An 18,227-nucleotide genomic window follows, 5' to 3' on the forward strand; every position below is an offset into this window, starting at 1 on the left:
TGCAGTATAGTTACCTGGGATTTCAAAGACTGAAATACATCTATGAGCAGAACCCCTATCTTAACCAGTTTAATTAGCAAACAGCTCACAGAGAGGAATCACTCAACCTAGTCAAAAAGGAGTCAGTGTCTCTCAACATCTGTAAGAGATTCATACTTTTTTGGTAAAAAAAAAAAAAAAATCATTGCTTCAGAGAATGAGTTTGGTTTTTTTAAATTCATTAATTTATTTTTTTGGTAAACTCTACACCCAACATGGGGCTCAGACTCATGACCCAGGATCAAGGGTCACATGCTCTTCTGACTCAGCCAGCCAGGCACATCATGACAGTTTTTGTTTTGTCTTTTTTTTTTAAGTTTATTTATTTATTTTTTAAGTAATCTCTTTGGCAAATAAGTCATCCACCAAATAACTCTTCACATCACTGACTCTGGACCATTGCTAAAATTACGTTTCAGTAATGTGGACTTAAAATTATTGAGGATGTAGAATATGGACTTAAAAACCTAATTTCAACTCAACCCAATTTGACATTCAGTAGGAAGATAAAGGAGAAATAAAAGCCCATTCAATTTCCACTGGAAAAAATAAGAATTATTTATTATATATAAAATATGTTATTTTCACATAAAGGCCATTATTGATCAGTAATGGGCTTGTAAGATCACCTGTAAGGTCCTTTTGGTTTACTGAAGCCACCGAGGCTGCCTCTCTTGTAGAAGTTTCTGAACTAAGTTATCAATGAAAATATGTCTAATGAAGACAAAAGAGATGAACACTCCTTTCTAAGGTTCTCCCCACCCCATCCCTACATTCTCCAGGGAGAAAGCTGCTTCTTCTTATGTAAGTATTGCTAATACTTCTCTTACCAGAACAAAAACACAATACACAAACCATACTAGAAATATTTGGTTCATTTTAATCAGCTATTGATGGTATAATAAAATAAATTTAAGTGGCACCTAATTTAAACATTTAAAATAGTTCAAAGGATAATCTACAACACACTACGTGAAGCCTAATTGTCAAAACAACACCGCTTTTTCTCCCAAGAAGGAAAAAATAAAGGCATGATCAAAATCATGACCAACAATTTGAATTCATTTGGACACTTATAGATGATTTTGTAGGCAAACCGGCAGGCACGATGTTGAAAAATCAATCCACTAGATTTAAAAATAATGGGAAGATAAAAAGCGATGGCTATACATTTCAGAGTTAATGCCTGAAATTAAAGAAAAATATCCACCAACTAGCACAATGATCTTTTAATGATTATTTTTTTTAACATTAAGGTTGTTGTCTTAAGGGACCGCCTTTCTCCATTTTAATTCAATGTCCAATGTGTTAAATAATTTACAGAGAGAAATAAGTTTTGTGTTCTGTACAAATCAAAGGACACACAGATACAGCCCCCCCTCCCTCCCCGCCAAAGCTCGAATTTGCAATGGTCTCAGTGGAAACTCAACAGTCCACAAGGTAAACAGAGTTTATAGCGTTACAAAAGTTTACAGAACCCTTGTTTTCATCATCGTTTTCTAACAGCAAAGATTACAACGACACGTTGGATGACCAGAATGTAAAAAATATTTGTGCAAAACTGCATTAATTGTTCTTACCATTTAACAGAGGTAAAACCTAACAATGCACAGTGACAATAATGAAGAGAAACTACACGGGAAGGAATTCTCGTAGATTTCGAACGACGTGGGTCATACTAGGACTAAACACAAGGAAAACATGGCACCGTGAGCGGGAGGAAAACGTGACTCGGCAACTCTGCCAGCCGAGGCGGCGGACGCTGGACCGCGCCCAGGTTCCTCTCCACACCAGCCAGCCGCCTGCGATGCCTGGAAACCCTGTAGGGGTTGAATCTCACTCCAATGTCTTTATTCTTGACATTTGCAGGTCAGAAATGAAACAGTTAAAGTCCTCTCCCCCCTCCCTTTGAAGGAGTGCTTCTTGTGTCGGCGGAGATCCTTAGAAGAGCTGAATCATAGATTCTCTGGATTTACCTACACCGATCCATTTAACTGGGATGGGGAAAAAGTAGAAGAAGAATGTTAGTTTGTTTATAATGTTCAATCCTTGGGATGAAAAGATCCCCCCTTTTCTCGGTGTCACTATTTAGCCTTGCCAGGTGCCTTCTGCGGTCCGTGGCTGACAGCAGACCGTGCTGATTTCTAAACTGAATGTGCCGTCAGCATCCAGCACAGGTGTGAGCCTTAGCTGTTCCAGGTTTAACTGCAGGTTATTTCCAAGTTCTCAATGCCTAATAATTAGGTTAGAAAGGTACTGGCGCGAACCAGCAGAGACCGAAAGAACTCTTGATCAAATCCCTAATAACTAGATAAGCATCTGATAAATACAGGATGTTAGGGGGTTACTCAAGTATCAGTGTAACTTTTATATCTCCGAAATGTAGAAGTATCTGGAAGCAAGTACCATTTTAACTTGCACAGCCTGTACCGGTCCACAGGAATCTCTCAACGTCGTACCACACCTTTATGGTATTTTACACAAGTCATTGTTAATGTCACCATTGTGTGTATTTCAAAACAATGCTGACTGAGAGCCACAGCAAACATGCCGGCTTAATCAGACATGGGGCTGGTCAGGGCAGCTAGCAATGTGGAAAACCAGACTATCTGAGATGAACAGAAGAACAAAGAAAGCAATGTGTTAAAGCCTTACAGTTTTATTCTTTCCTCTTCTTTTATACCTTTTCAAATTGGGTTTCCTATTTTCTGTACCTGTTATTTCCTAATTATTCAAGAGACAACCCCCCAACTCCCAAGGGTGCTTTTGCCCGGAATGGAAGACCACAGACCAGTTTCGGTGGAGGTGAAGATACAAAAGGATTTGTTCCCAACGGGCATGACTGTAACAGCGCAAAAACCAGCGCAGAGAATTAAGACGGGGTCAAAAGGGCATGACATAACCTGCTGTCTGAAGGATTAAAGAAAGGTGATTATATATATTCTAAGAAATAAGATTATTTGGTATCTTCCTGGGCATTTATACAAATCATAGGCACGCTGCAGAGGAACACAGATCTTTTCTCTTATCCTATCTCAAAGATACAGTCAAGTTAGAAGCAGAGAAAAGTAGAGACGGCTGTTCATAAGGTGTTTATGTTTACCTGGGATCTGAAGCTCATCTTCAATAAATCGAACATAATTTTGTGCATTAACAGGTAGTTCTTTAAACGTCCTTGCATTTGATATGTCCGTGTTCCAACCTGGGAGAGTCTTGTATTGAACTTCGACTTTATTTAAGACTTCTTGGTTTGCTGAAAGTTAAAGAGGATGTACATTTTCTCATGGTACAACCTTGTCTACCGCTAAATACGTTTCTGCTATGTCATAGGCTCCTGATCTCTTCTCAAAATCCTTGGAGCCAGCTGTGCTTTGAAATATACAAAAAAAATGTGGGTTTTTTTCAGAGTTTGGGAAGGTCAGACACTGCATTTACATCTGAGGCAATATTTTTATAATCAAACAGTCCTGCTGCAGCAGGATTATTCACTCCAAGCAGATAGATTATTGGCTCTAGTATCAACCCAAGTCAGGTCTGACTTTGGTTGTCAAACTTTCTATTTTTAGAGCTTTTCAGAATTCCCCACTGTGGGTCAGACGTTGCAGACGGGCATAAAGGCAGCAATCTCCCAGAAAGGAGCCTCACAGACTCGTTCTCATCGGGGAAATCTACTATTTTTGTGACTGCACAGAAGCTTGGCTGGTAATTCCCTGCATGATCTCGCCTGACCATTTTCTCTGTATCTCCTGATAGAAACTAAAAGTGGATGAAGATAAGAATAGCTTCTTCGACGAGAGATAGTACGTTGGCTGCTGTGGTGTACTGGCCAGTTTTCCCGCTGACCCCTTCCCCCCCCTCCCCGCCCGGCTGAGGGTCAGGTTTGGAATCTTCTCAGAGAGCGCCCTCCTCTGAAGGGGGCCACCCCCTGCAGCGCCCCGTACCCCACAACCAGTCAACGTGAACAACAGGCAGCACAAAACTGCAGCTTCTGAGAAAGAGGAAACTCATGAGCAAATCCTGAGAATGACTCCACTCTCTGCCCAGGGACAACGTCCTGACGACTGAGGGTTGGGACACGAGTCAGAGGAGAACAATAGTCCCACTGACTGAGAAGGCAGATGCCAGATTTCAGGGATGCTGAAGCAGCCTGAATCACGGCCAAGTGCGAGAAAGGAAGGAGCTACGCAGAGAGCTCCCAGCCCTCAGAAAGCTCTGTACAAGTCCCATGGCTAACGTTCAAGCTTACATGCTAAGGAAGAGGCCCCTGGAGGCTTATGGACAGCAGGTGGCCCAGTTGAGAGGGAGAGATCCTAGAGGACACGTGCTGACGGGAGGGAAGGGACAGGGCACGTTGGAGCACCAGCACTGCCAGACTGGAGAGCTCACTCCACCCCAGTGACTCTCCTGGTGGCAGCTGAGATAGCAGACATGCTGCTTCTTTTAAAAAACGTTGCTCCAGGGGCGCCTGGGTGGCTCAGTCAGTTAAGCGTCCGACTTCAGCTCGCATCAAAATCTCACAGTTCGTGGGTTCGAGCCCCACATTAGGCTCTGTGCTGACAGCTCAGAGCCTGGAGCTGCTTCAGATTCTGTGTCTCCCTCTCTCTCTGTCCCTCCCCCACTTGTGCGCGCACGCTCTCTCTCTCTCTCTCTCTCTCTCAAATAAACATTAGAAGAAAACTAAAAGTGATGCACCAGAGAACACCTGACTGCAGACCCTCGACAACAAAGCCTTACACCCAGCTCTGCCAAGATCCACAGAGAAACGCATTTTGTAGATGGACTCACACCAGGTTAGAGGTTTGGGAAGCACCTTGGGTTCTTCACAAAACTGTACAAACACAGTGGAAAACCAAGCTCATACAAGTTCAAGATGATCAGCCAGTAATTCAACTGTCCCCTAAAACAAAAACCAATACTCTTCAGGGGAAGACAGTGGAATCGGAGTCACCACAACAGAAGCGCGTTCACCCAGAAGTCACTAGTCACAGAAGTAGTGATCCATGGGGCGCCTGGGTGGCCAGTCCGTTACATGTCCAACACCGGCCCAGGTCATGATCTCACGGTTCGTGGGTTCGAGCCCCGCATCAGGCTCTGTGCTGACAGTGTGGAGCCCACTTCGGATTCTCTTGTCTCCCTCTCTCTCTGCCCCTCCCCCACTCACTCTCTGTCTCTCAAAAACAAATAATAGACTTAAAAAAAAAAAAACTAAAGAAAGAAAGTAGTAAAAGTGAGCCACAATCAAGCTAAAACCAGTCAAGAGAAAGCAGAGTGGAGACAGCCCAGGTGTCACACTAACAGGTAACGGCTTTAAGGGGTTCCTGAGAACTTGCAGCTCCCAGGGACTGGTGTCGTTAGCAAGTCACAAACCTATCAACCTACCAAGCTTCATTAAGCTGCTGACAGTCCTTTGTTTGGCGGTCTCGCCCTTCCAGGATGACTAAACAAATGAATAGTTGGTTCCTGTTTCTGGACGTTGGTAACATTTACTGAACTTCCTGAGTAACTGAAGAAACCCTGCAGCTACAGAGATGCTCAAAGACACATTGCCTCATGTAGGAAGCCTCTTTACAACCACCCACTCCTGACACAGGACACTAGGGAAAGGCACTCGCGTGGTGTGGAGGGCAGGGTGGGCGAGTGTGCTCAGAGCCTGCCTCCCTTCTCCTGCCTGACATTTCTCCAGGAGAGGAACGCCTACACAGGAGTTACTTTCAAAATAGGGAAGGTGAGATTCAGGGGCCGCAGAGCTGCCTCGTTTCTTCTCTCCTGAGTCTGAACACACGCTTTCTGAGACCCAGAACCCAAACACGTGGCAGCTACAAAACCAATGCCGGGGCCAAGTGACTGTTCCTGCGCGATTCACACGGAACACGGCACCCCTGGGGCCATGTATCATCAACCGCACGGAAGGGCTTTATGAGATGCTCTAACACATTCCCCTAATAACGTTCTTTGCACCGCAGACCGAAAAACATACCTGGGAAATGAGGTATGATTTCACCATCTAGCTTGTAAGCAACTCCAACTTTGATTTCCGTAAACATGTCCAAGATATCCAATTTGGTAAGTGCCAACCTAAGTGGAAGGGAAGGCAACGTTAAAAACCGCAGACTCTTCGAGGCCCTAACATCTAACATGGTGACAAAGTAAAGGAGAATTCATACCGAGCTAAGCCTTCCAAAGCAGGTCTGAACACTGGTTGGGAGGATATTCTAAAGTGTGCCACACATGAAGCATGCATGCTCACCATAGAAAAATGATTAACTGAACAATTACGAGGAGCTCTACTAGTTCCGTTCTCCCTGACTGACCATCTTGCTTCGCTTTCGTATGAGGGATCAGCACAGAGGTGAGGGGCAGCGGCCTGGGGTCAAGGGCACATTCCATGGGACCCAGCAGGATTCGCTGCTCCCACACAGTGGATGACAAGATACAAGGACATGTACACATCCACCGCAGGCCCTCCTCTCTGTCCCTCTGGTCACCGTCACGTCACCTCTGCCCCTCTGCTCAGAAACTGTCAGAGCAGACTGAGGGAACCGCATCGAGGGCCTCTTCCCCAAACACCAATCTCCCAATAAACTGACTGGGAAATAGCCTTAAGGGGAAATCTATGGACTTAGATAAAATAGGTTTGAGATTCTCACCCACACATTATCTTTTTATCCTTTATTTCACTATTTGCTACAAGTTAAGCCAAGTTAATACAGATGTGAATACGGTTATTTACATATTTATGTACATATATTATAGCAACTTCTACTGAGCATTTTCAGGGAGCCAGGCAGCATGCTATATGCTCTCACTATATGTCCTGCTTAATTTTCAAGATACTTGCAAGACGCAGATGTGAAAAAGGCACAGAAAGATTAACCTGCCCAAAAGTCACAGCACAGTGCATGACCCTGAGATCTGAAACCCTGAGTTAGACACCCATCAAGCCCGTGCACTGAATCGGTTATGCAGCCTCCCATCCATACAAGCAAAGTGTGCCATGCACCTACCTATCTAGCGATCTTACTTCCCTCTACACTCACAGTCATGTGGAGGGTCAGGATTCCTTTCCCCAACCCTGGACGTCAAGGAAGACAGAGTGGGGTCCTTTCCCTTGGGTACCGTTTCCCTGGATTTTGGCCCACCTGTACCTTGAGCTACAACTGCCTTTGGAGGCTAACGAGTGATCCTACTATCAGGATACTACTCCTCAAGGTTGCACTCCACAAAACCTAACCTGTGGTCACGAGCCCTCCTGTAGTTCCTGAAATCAACATTTCTAAGAATACTCACGCGGTAAATCCATTAATCATATGAGCATATTTGAGCAAAACGAGGTCCAGCCAGCCACACCTTCTTTTCCTTCCAGTGGTTACCCCAAACTCCCGACCTCTCGTTTGTAGTAATTCTCCAATTTCCTGGGAAGCAGGAAACAGGACTATAAAACCAATGCTGTAAATCTAGTAGAATTATATCTAAGATCATATAACAAGCCAAAGTCTCCTAGAGATGAACATACAACTAAGCGGAAGATAGAATTCCACTCAGATGATGGATATTACGTAAGGCATCATTTGGAAGCAATCCACCTTTGACTTCATTTTTAACCATGTCTCTAAAACCAGTCATTTTTATGATGTTAGATAACTTCTCAAAATTTAGATCAACATATAAAAATAATAAATGCCACATATGAAAAACAAAGCTTAAGTATTTATTAAAATAGACAAGTTAAGCGAATTGTTCCAAGAACTGTAGTTCCGTCATCTTCCTGAAAACCGGAACACAAACTCTCAGCCAGCAAGGAGTTACTGACAGCACAACGCCCTTTCACAGATCGACAGCAATGCTCAAAGCTCCAAGCCGCAGCCATGGTCTACAACCCTAACCCTTCGCCCGTGATCTATTTCCTACTTTACACCTTCCTGATTAAAGTCATCATTTCATTACCTCTCGTATTCTGACATCGATACAACCATGTGTTTTTTTTAGGCTGCTGCTCTGTCAGGTTCAAATCCCAGCTCCATCCATCTACCTGAAAGTTATGGCAGCTCTCCGTGCCTCAGTTTCTTCATGTGGAGAAGGGGATGGCGACACGTCCCAGCTCCCTGAGCTGTCGTGAGGTCCACAGAGCTCCCAAGTATATAACCCTTCAACAGCGCCTGGCCTGCCATCACCACCACTGAGTATTAGCAAGGATTAGCCCAGGTCCGGAGGTCACTCTCCTCAGCCCTGGCTCCTAATAGGCGCTTGGTGCAAGGCAGCTGTTATTAACCACCTCCTTCTCCGCCAGCACCTCGATCTCCCTCATGAACTTGCACCTATGCGTACCTGTAAGTGCCCTCTAACGCTTCTCTTGTGTTGCCAATCTGCCGCCACTTCAGTGAAGTGCATGGGAAGGTAAGAATTTGTTAAGGAAAAAAGCAGAAGGGGGAAGGGGGAGGAGAAGGAGGGAGAGAGAAAGAGAGAGAGAGAGAGAGAGAATGAATCCCAAGCAGGTTCCACACTCAGGGCAGAGCCTGACGCGGGGCTCAATCCCACGACTCTGGGACCACAAACTGAGTCAAAATCAAGAGTTGGACACTCAACCACCTGAGCCAACCAAGCACCCCCAGAAGTTTTTCAGGAGCACCTGCGTGGCTCAGTCGGTTAAGCATCCGACTTCAGCTCAGGTCATGAACTCATGGCTTGTGAGTTTGAGCCCTGCATCAGGCTCTGTGTTGACAGCTCGGAGCCTGGAGCCTGCTTCAGATTCTGTGTCTCCTCACTCTGTGCCCCTCCCCCATTCCATGCCTCAGTTTCCTCATGTGTAGAAACTGTTTTTCATGTTTCTTTCTCTCTCAAAAAAAATAAACATTAAAAAAAGAAAAAAAGAAAAAACTTTCGGAATTAGATCAACTGAAAACCAGGCTTACATTGTCCTGCTCTGTAGGGAAGGCACCAATGCCAACTCGAGTCGTGTAGGCTTTCACGACCCCATACACTTCTCCGACATTTTGAGGGGGCATCCCCAGCCCAGTACAGACACCTCCGACCGTACAGTTTGAAGAGGTCACGAAAGGATAAGTACCTACAAAGAGAAACAAACATTAAACTATACACACGTGGACATACATTACTCGGAAACAGAATTACTAGGAAAAATCCGCATTTGAGTACATTCTAGGTAGCAGACAGACCTGACTGGGACTGTCCCCTCAAAACCTCATCGTCCTACTCTTGATCCTTTTTGTCCGTGATGAGGTAACCGCACAGGCGGTCAGAGCTGGCCCCGCAGCGCGGGACCTGGAGAGGCTGCGTGGGCGTGCTCACCCAGCTCTGCCCGGTGGGTACCTTGAGGACTGCTAAATGATGCGATGCCAAAACCTGGGTGCTCGTCCACTAAGTGGACTTACAATCTATGTACTTCTAACACTCTCCTGTTAGTTCGAGAACAAATTTGTTTTATTCCCTTGATACAGATTTTTAAGACACAGCAGCAACCTAGAGCGACAGCAGCACATGAAGAAGCCTGTGGTCTTCAGTATCCTACCCTCTGCTCTCTGTTCAGGGAAGAGTCCCCACAGTGACAAGGGACACTAAGAGAGGTATACTCCTCCAGCCCCAAAAATCCTGTGAGCACTTAAACTACTCACTGAGCTCATCGGACACTCTGCCTTCCAGATTGCACAGGGATATTATGGAGTCAAAAATACATGATCTACCGTAATAGAAATACACTTTTTCTTTAACTGGGTTACTTGCGAGTCAAAAGCCAAGAAAGGTCAGTAAGAACCGAGAACACTCAGACTTATGCTGAGAAATGAGGCTCACACGGAGAGCCAACAACCTAATGGGGCAGGAGCTGGAAGGTACTAACTTGCTCACTTTTCCAAGACGGAAGAAATGCCCTAATCCGTTCAGAATCTCACACTTAAGGAGTTAAACAGATTTCCACAGGCCTCAGAGTGTTTGAGGACAGTGTCTATTAGTTCTTATATTTAAAGAAAGGCTGAATTAAAAGTAAAGAGCTTTCCATAGGCTTCCTCTCATCCTCAAATGGAGCATGAACCAAACAATGAAAATCGGTTTACAGAATCCCAGACCCACTGGCCCAAAGACTGATTTCATTTTTCGCACAAACTACAAAACTTAACACGTGTATTTTCCACAGTATTCCTTTCAAAGGACAGATGAGTAGCAGATGACGAACTCCCATCATTACTGAATATACAAGCTGGGCTTTAAAATCCTGTAAGGCGAATGTTAACTATTTATACCGTAAGAACTTCAGGGCTCGGTTGAGCTCCCATGAGTCCTAGCTCACTCACCAAAATCAATATCTAGTAGGGCTGCATTCGCACCTTCTACCAAGATTTTCTTCGGTGGCCCATGGAGTGCCTCATAGAGGAAATAAACTCCGTCTCTCACCATTGGTTTAATCCTTTCCATATAACCCTATAGGCAAAGACAAAAATCAATTCCAGTGTGGAATAAAAAGTGTACAATATGATCAGTACCAGTAAGATTTACCTGTAAGACTCTATGACCGTGAAGACTTAACTAACGCAAAATAGGAGGGAGGGCGACAGTACTCAGTCTACTGGACATCGGGGCTAGCTCTGGTCTCTTGTCCTGGTTCTCCAGAACCAGAAAGGAGACCCTAACTCAAGGGAAGTAGAGAAACAGTCAAGTTCAGAGGTTCCACATTAACCTTACTGCAAGGTATGATGCCAATGTTCCTCATGGCCAAGACTCGTTCTTCATCAACCAGCTTTCAGGAAAATAAAAGTACTGAGTACATTACATTGTGCTTCTGTATTCTGTGAAGTCTTGAAAAAGCCCCATTTATAATCCATTTGTAACCACAAGTTTTGAAACTTGCATCAGGGTGATTGTCAAAATGTTGGTGCGGGTCACACGTGTCATTGCCAGGCATGCAAATATTGATATCTGACTGTTAACACTCTTTTGCCATTGTATTCCATTATAGCAATAGCTCAGCAGTATTTCTAGTGGGTAATATCGAATACTATTTTACACGTGAGCACTGTAAAATGTTCACAAAACATATTAAAAGAATTAATAATACTGCTTAATTTTCAAATTCAATTAAAAATGTAATATAAACAAGAGTTCCCCCAAGGTCTAAAGTATAAATACAATAAAACCTAGTTTCGGGGCACGTAGGTGGCTCAGTCAAGTAAGCGTCTGACTATTGATTTTGGTTCAGGTCATGATCTCACAGTCGTGCTCCGAGCTAGAAAGGGAGTCTGCTTAAGATTCTCTCCCTCTCTCTCTGCCCCCCACCCTCGCATGAATGCACATGTGCACACACCCTCTCTCCCTCTCTCAAAAACAAACAAGCAAGCAAACCTCTAGTTTCAACTGTGTTTCAATATTTAGCCAGACTAGTATGGAAATCCAAGGTCCACTCATGAACTCAGCAGGGTATGTTACACCCACTGATAAATGGTGGGTGATAACTGGTTCACCGATTAAGAATCTTCTTACCCAATTCTGTTCATTATTAATCACTACTTCACATTCACATGAAACATGTCAAAAGCCATAACCATACTTCTCACATAAATGTTTCCAAGTTGCTGGCAATCAATTTGCTGTATGACAGAATGAAAAAAAAAAAAAAAGATGGCAGCATATCCTGAGCAATGACCAGTATACTGAAATCTAAATACTCAACATTCAGACTCTTCCTTGGAGGTCTTTTTTTTTTTTTTTTAAGGAATTTAGTGAGGAGACAGGCCTAAAGTCTACAATCATTCTAGAGTAACATAGGAGGTTTGTAAATTCCTATTCAGTTCTGCAGTTGATGTTCACACAGATTTAGGGAAGAGGAGTAACAATCAGACACATGTGAAGCAGCTTGAAACTCACCAAAGATCAGGGAGGAATAGAAGGTGGAGAGGATAGGAGGTTCTTCTACTAACTCAGGCCCCCCGACACCTAACAGCTGCCAAACGTGGGCCCAACCTTTGCCAGTCACCTTGGTCTCGGAAGAGTCTGGTGCTAAAGAGACTGGCCCCCTGGGGCCTCCTTCCAGAAGGTGCTGGCCAGCTTTACGAGTCAGCATCCCCTGCTGTCCCACGGTCGCTCTCTGTTCCACACTGCTAGGAGGGATTTTTTTACATAATCCAAATCGAGTCTTTTCTCTGCTCAGAATTACTCAATAGCTCTTCCTTAACTCCAGGATAAGAGCGAAACTTGCTACCGCTGGACAGAAGACCGACAGAAGACCTGTGGGCTCCTGCTCCCTCCCTCACTATTCCATTCCAGCCACTTCACGCGAGGTGCCTCAAACAGGCCCTGACCTTTCCGGTAGGCCCATATGCTTTTAGACGTAAAAAGTTCTTATTTCCAGTATGTGATGCGTTTCTGTGTGGCACTGATTATATTACAAATTATTTAATGTACATCTTCCCAACCACAGTGTGACTTCCATAAAGGGAATTAGAGACTGTACACTCTTCATTCTTATGTTTGCAATTCCTAACACAATGCCCGAAAGAATGGACCATCTTAGAGGTCGGTCTGGCAAACGACTTTTTAAAAGGACATTAAAGAGGCCAGAAAGCATTACCTTGAGTTTTTGTAATTCCCCTTCGATGTCGATTTCCAAAGTGGGGTATATAGATTTGTACTGGTTAGCCAGAACTTTGAACCTAAGAAATACGGATAAATCGAGACGTTAGCTCTGTTTAAAAATAGTCTGAATACTATCACTTGACTCAAATGGTTTCTGTAGATAAGTGGTTTTTGCAACAAATCAATCCCAAACTGAAGCTACATTCTAAGATATAAAATCTAAACAGGAGATCAGTCATATGAGTAAGTGATACACTCAAGATATTTTTTATTCAATTCAGGAATACCAATCATATAATTAGGGTGATGTGTGGGGAGGGAAGGGGACGGACTAAGATCTTACATCTGTGTAATTTATATTAGTATAAATTAGATTACACTGTGTGAGAAACAAAAGGGGACAGGCTACACAATGCATTTTAAAGAGACAGAGGCAGAATTTAGCAACTGATCTCTAGTATTTATTTTCAGTAGCGGTGCCCTGTCGGCACAGACAAACCATGGCCTGAAAATGGATACAGCCGCTGGATCTAGGATGCTACCTCTTATTAAACACAAGCAATTAACTCCCTGTTGCCAAGTCACCATACAGCTTTGATGATTATGAGGTTTCTCATGGAGATTTTGCTAGTGCATGAGCATCCATGAGGCAATTCCTATTTTTTAAGGTGAGCTTGGTACACAATTGTTCACCAGTACCTAAGAGCCTAATCATGTCTAGGCTGGGGGAGTCTCCCTCTGGAACTGAAAACCTGAGGGGTCAAGACTCCAGGGGATGGTAACCCGGCCACAGTACCACCACACCCCCCGGAATCCATTTCTTAGCAAACTGTACCAAACCCCAGCCCCTATGTGTAATTCTGGCTTTGTCTCGTTGGGGTACTGCTACGATATCACCAAGGTGCTACTTTTCATGAAGTTAATTTGAAATAAAGTAATAAAAAATAACTTTAATATTCCAAACAAAACAAAAGAGCCAACCACCACTATGCAACCAGACTTCTGATTTTACCAATTTGCATCCTGGATAGGACCAATTCCCAAAATCACATTTGCTCTTTCTATTCGGAAACGCAAGTTAGTTACCTCTCAGAGAATCCCTCAAAGTCAGAAACAAGATCACACATCCGCAGTCCACTCCGAGCAGCTTTGGAAGAATAAACTGGGCCGATGCCCTTTTTTGTGGTGCCCAAGCTTAAAATAAATCCAAACGAGCTTTGAGTTAGACAAGAAAGATGCACTTCTTGCGGTCGGATCATTGCAAAGAATGAAGTTACTTCGACTATTTCCTGTGTATGCTATTTTCCCTAAGTTTACTGTCACGTTCCTATGGATTTTCTCTGAAATCTAAACAGATATGCTAATGGTCTTTCTTAAACCTCTGGCCCAGAAGTTAAACATAAGGGTCGGGGTCTGCTTGCTTAACCTGCACCAAAAACAGAAACACATACTTTTTTCCCGCTTGCTCTTGTCTCTGCTGTTCCTGGATACCATCAGCCGCTTGATGAAAATCAAATACTGACGAAAGAAACACCAAATCACAGTTGTTGAAACAGAGATCACATGGGAGGAGCAAAACATAGTGCATTTTAAATGACTTAAGTTATAAATCCCTTTGGCCTAATTTCATCATGACGAATCAAATGGATGCATTTTAAAAAGCAGCAGTAATGGTGGGAGTTAAGTTTCAGCGCCAACAGGTATACTAATACGAAAATATGACCAATCGTTCATTCCTATTAATAATTGCAAACTGTACTATTTAAAACTGGTCAGGGGGCACCTGGGTGGCTCAGTCGGTTGGGCGTCCAGCTTCGGCTCAGGTCATGATCTCAAGGTTCGTGGGTTTGAGCCCCNTAAATAAATAAAAATAAATAAAACTGGTCAGTAAGAGGGTAACTTTGGAGCCTGCCATACAATTCCACGAAGCCCCATCTTCTAGGACACCCTCTCTTCTTCAAGTTCTACCCTCCAGGCATCTGTGCGTTATTCTGACAGCTCCCCTCCCTCACCAGTCCCAAACGCCAATCGGCTCTCACAACTGTGGCCTCCTAATGAGTGTGCGTATTTCCACTCTTGGAAATTCAGAATGTCTCTAACTCGTAACTCTTAAGGCAGCAAAACCATCTTTCCAAGACACAAATATGATGTAACTACCTTGAAAAACTTGAAGCCTTGAAAAACTCAATGGCTTTCTGTTGCTCAAAAGAAAAAGACAGAACTCTGTTAGGTGGCCTCTCTTCTGGAGCCGTGTGCTCTGGTCCCTTTCTGCCTTTGGGTCGCACGGGCATTCCTTTACGTTGATGGCAACTGGCGGACGCTGGTGTGTGAATGTGTCCCCTCCACGCCTGCGTGCACACTCACACCCGCGCGCCTTCCCACCAGGGCTTTAGGAGTCTCAGGACCGTGTCAGCTCACCAGCTGGTTTCCTGTGTCTACAAGTTCTCAAATATTTACCGACTGAATAAACAGCTAATTGATGGAACAGGCAGGCCTAGAATTTTGTCTTAGAACTTTTAACCAAGGCTTTTGTTTCTAAAAAGCCGGGCAGGAATATAATTTACACACCATAAAATTCACCTGCTTGCAGCGTGCAGTTTAATTACTTTCCATACATGAAACGATGGCTTCCTTTCCCTAATGTTATTGCTTCCAAATAAGTAAGTTGAAATGTATACATTTTACACAGAAAGATCGATGTAAGCTTCCTAGAAGCAATGGTGGCTTGGGTAAAAGAACTATTTGGCAGTATCAGAAAGCTACTACTGGGGAGCCTGAGTGGCTCAGTCAGTTGAGTGTCTGACTTCAGCTCAGGTCATGATCTCACAGTTCAAGAGTTCGAGCTTCACATCAGGCTCTGTGCTGACAGTTCAGAGCCTGGAGCCTGCTTTGAATTCTGTGTCTCTCTCTCTGCTCCTCCCCCACTCATGCTCTCTGTGTGTGTCTCTCTCAAAAATGAATAACCATTTAAAAAATTTTAAAAAAGAAGTCTACTATTGTAATTACAGATGTTGAAACTAGAAAAATTCTAGGAAACCTGACCTTAATTTAACCTCCCCTCTGATTAACTTGAGACCCCACAACCTTCTTCTGCCCTAATTTCCTCTTCCGAGAGGCTACAACATTATCAAGGCAGTCCTCAACCCAGCTGTGTGTGGTTAACAGATTTCCCTAGTGGTCTCGAATGGGCGTTTTGACACTTCTTACACTAGGTGATTACAATACAGAAACTACATTGTTATTGGGTGATATAAAATTATCCCGTAGATCACCATCTGTTTTAGTGCCACAGAACCCGGTAGCAACGGCATCCTTAAACTACACCGGCATCCTGCACACCCAAAGGTCTCTATGGGAATGTTCTGGGCAATATTATTTGTAGTAACTCAATACTGAAAATGAGTCAAAGTTTCATTAATGTACAATGGATAAATTGTGGCATATTCATACAAAGGGATACTATTCAGCCATGAAAAAAAGTATAAAATATTGCTTCATTTAACAATAAGGATGAATCTCACGGGCACACTGTTGAGTGGAAGCAGACGCAACAGATTAGATAAATGTGTAATTTACATGAAATTCAAACGACACAAAGCCACTCTACAGTGAGGGAACAGTAGTTACCCTTGGTGAGAGGGAGTAGATAAGCACTAGGAAAGGCCATTAGAGTAATTTTGTTTAACTGGAATATACTAACCTCGAACATGCCTTTCAGGTGTACAACATAAAGATTCGATATTTGTATGTATCACGAAATGTCTGCCACAGTTAACATCCTTCACCATAAAGAGCCACATGTCTTTTGTGATGAGAACTTCTAAGATCTTAGCAACTTTCAAACGTGCCACACAGCAGAATCAACTACAGCCACCGTCTGCACGTTACAGCTCCATGATTTACGTTTGTAACTGGAGGTGTGTAACTCTGACCACCCTCGCCAATCTGGCACACCGCCCAGCCGCCTGCCCCCAGCAACTACCAAGGGGTCTTTGAAGTTTGTGAGGCTTGGGGTGTTTCCTTCTCAGAACTGCTTTGACGGTTCTGGTTCTTGTACTTCCACAGGTGTTTTGGACTGTTTGTTCTATTTCTGTGAAAAATATGACGGGGACTGCACCGAATCTGTCGAGTGCTTTGGGGAGGACAGACATTTTCACAATATGGATTCTTCCAATCCAGTTATTCATGTCTGCTTTAATTTCTTTCATCAAGATCAGTGTACGGGTCTTTTACATGCTTGGCTAGCAGAGTAGCTTCTCAGGGCACTAGAAAGGCTTTGTTTAACAAGGTAGACGGTGATTAGAGGGGTAAAATATGCGTACAATTTCTGTGCATTTTGCTGTAGTGTGTGGTAGGTTAAAATGATTACTTACATCTAATAATAGCTATCATACACTATTAGGGATTAGTTTATTACCATGTACGGCCAATAACCATTCTAATTTACTTTAGGGGCCAGAAGAGTTCTTTAGCAGTGGTTTCATTAAAACTCAGACTTTGCAAAAAAGCGAGATGTTGGAGGAAGCTATTTCTTTTGAATAAAAAAACATTTTGCATTTAAATATTTGCTGTATGTTCTATGCCCAAATTAGTTACAGAGGCAACTTGCAAACCACAAATAAATGGCTGATGGAAAGCAGGCAAACCATATTTTTCAGAAATTGGATTTAGTACCTTGCCACTGAGCTAATGTTTTCTTAGATTTTCCTAGGCCCCGGGGAGCTATTAGTGAAATCAGAATAATTACTTTCCTAAGGCTTCGTTGTGGCACGGAGCTTTAATACCCCCACTAATACTGTTTTTGAAAGAACAGTCTTTGTGTGAGGTTGCTGTGAACATCTCTTCCAACGTCTATAGCCTACATACTGAAAACAAAAAATGCTGCCTTGGGGACTCAGTCCAATTTTTAAAATAAAAGATAATTATGCATTCTCACTAGATAAGTTTTATTAACACCATCTTTTATTATTATAGTTAAGTGTTATAAACACGATTAATGTTACACCATATTAATGTGTCCACGTGAGCCTCAGTATCCATCACACCCACTTTGCTTGCTTCTCCTCTATTTTCTCGGCTCTTCTTTCCTCTAAGTTGTGTTTTGGGTTTTTTTCATTGTGGCCACTTACTATGAGATCTACCCTCTTAAGAGATGTTTAAGTCACAAGATTAACACTGCTGCCTACAGCCTCAGCGTCATACAGGAGGTCTCTAGAACTTATTCATTGGTCACCTCCCTCGGGAGACGACACGAACGTCATCTTGGCAGTGACAAGCCACTTTATCGGAAATTATAAATCGCTACCCACCTTCTCCAAACTGCCAGACGCGACCCCCGGCTCCCTTCTCTCCTCAGAACGCATCACTACATGCCATGGGGCGTTTATTCCATATGTGCCTTGTCTGCCATCTGTCTGCCCTACCTGCCACACCTCAGTGCCCACCACTACGCCTGGCACACGGCAGCCACTCAACAGATAGTCGCTGAATCAAAGCACAGACACCAAACAACCTGGATTTCAAATGTTTCAAGAAATGTAAAGTCTGAGCCATTTCTCAGGTCTCTTTCCATCAATAAGCACCTCTTACATTATAAATTTTCTTAGGAG

At 43.5% G+C, this 18,227-nt stretch overlaps 1 protein-coding gene across 2 annotated transcripts in view; it reads right to left on the reverse strand.

The window, feature by feature from the left end:
- Positions 1–899: 899 nt before the first annotated feature.
- ADSS2 (adenylosuccinate synthase 2) overlaps positions 900–18,227 on the reverse strand; it is a 34,344-nt gene continuing 17,016 nt past the window's right edge. Inside the window, exons 5-14 of one of the 2 annotated variants that reach the window (XR_013334576.1) lie at positions 14,070–14,136; positions 13,705–13,812; positions 12,614–12,695; positions 10,344–10,470; positions 8,949–9,103; positions 7,327–7,451; positions 6,017–6,114; positions 3,143–3,292; positions 2,446–2,648; positions 1,972–2,033 (exon numbers count right to left, since the gene is read on the reverse strand). Coding sequence is in view for 1 of the 2 variants with exons in the window: in XM_077761825.1 (XP_077617951.1) it covers positions 1,981–2,033; positions 3,143–3,292; positions 6,017–6,114; positions 7,327–7,451; positions 8,949–9,103; positions 10,344–10,470; positions 12,614–12,695; positions 13,705–13,812; positions 14,070–14,136 (965 nt within the window). In the remaining variant the exon portion in view is untranslated. Of the gene's footprint in view, positions 2,034–2,445; positions 2,649–3,142; positions 3,293–6,016; positions 6,115–7,326; positions 7,452–8,948; positions 9,104–10,343; positions 10,471–12,613; positions 12,696–13,704; positions 13,813–14,069; positions 14,137–18,227 lie in introns of both variants that reach the window. The other variant, XM_077761825.1, reaches the window with a different exon arrangement.

This window comes from Crocuta crocuta, unplaced genomic scaffold (assembly GCF_008692635.1).
Source record: "Crocuta crocuta isolate KB4526 unplaced genomic scaffold, BGI_CrCroc_1.0 scaffold243, whole genome shotgun sequence".
NCBI classification, from domain to species: domain Eukaryota; kingdom Metazoa; phylum Chordata; class Mammalia; order Carnivora; family Hyaenidae; genus Crocuta; species Crocuta crocuta.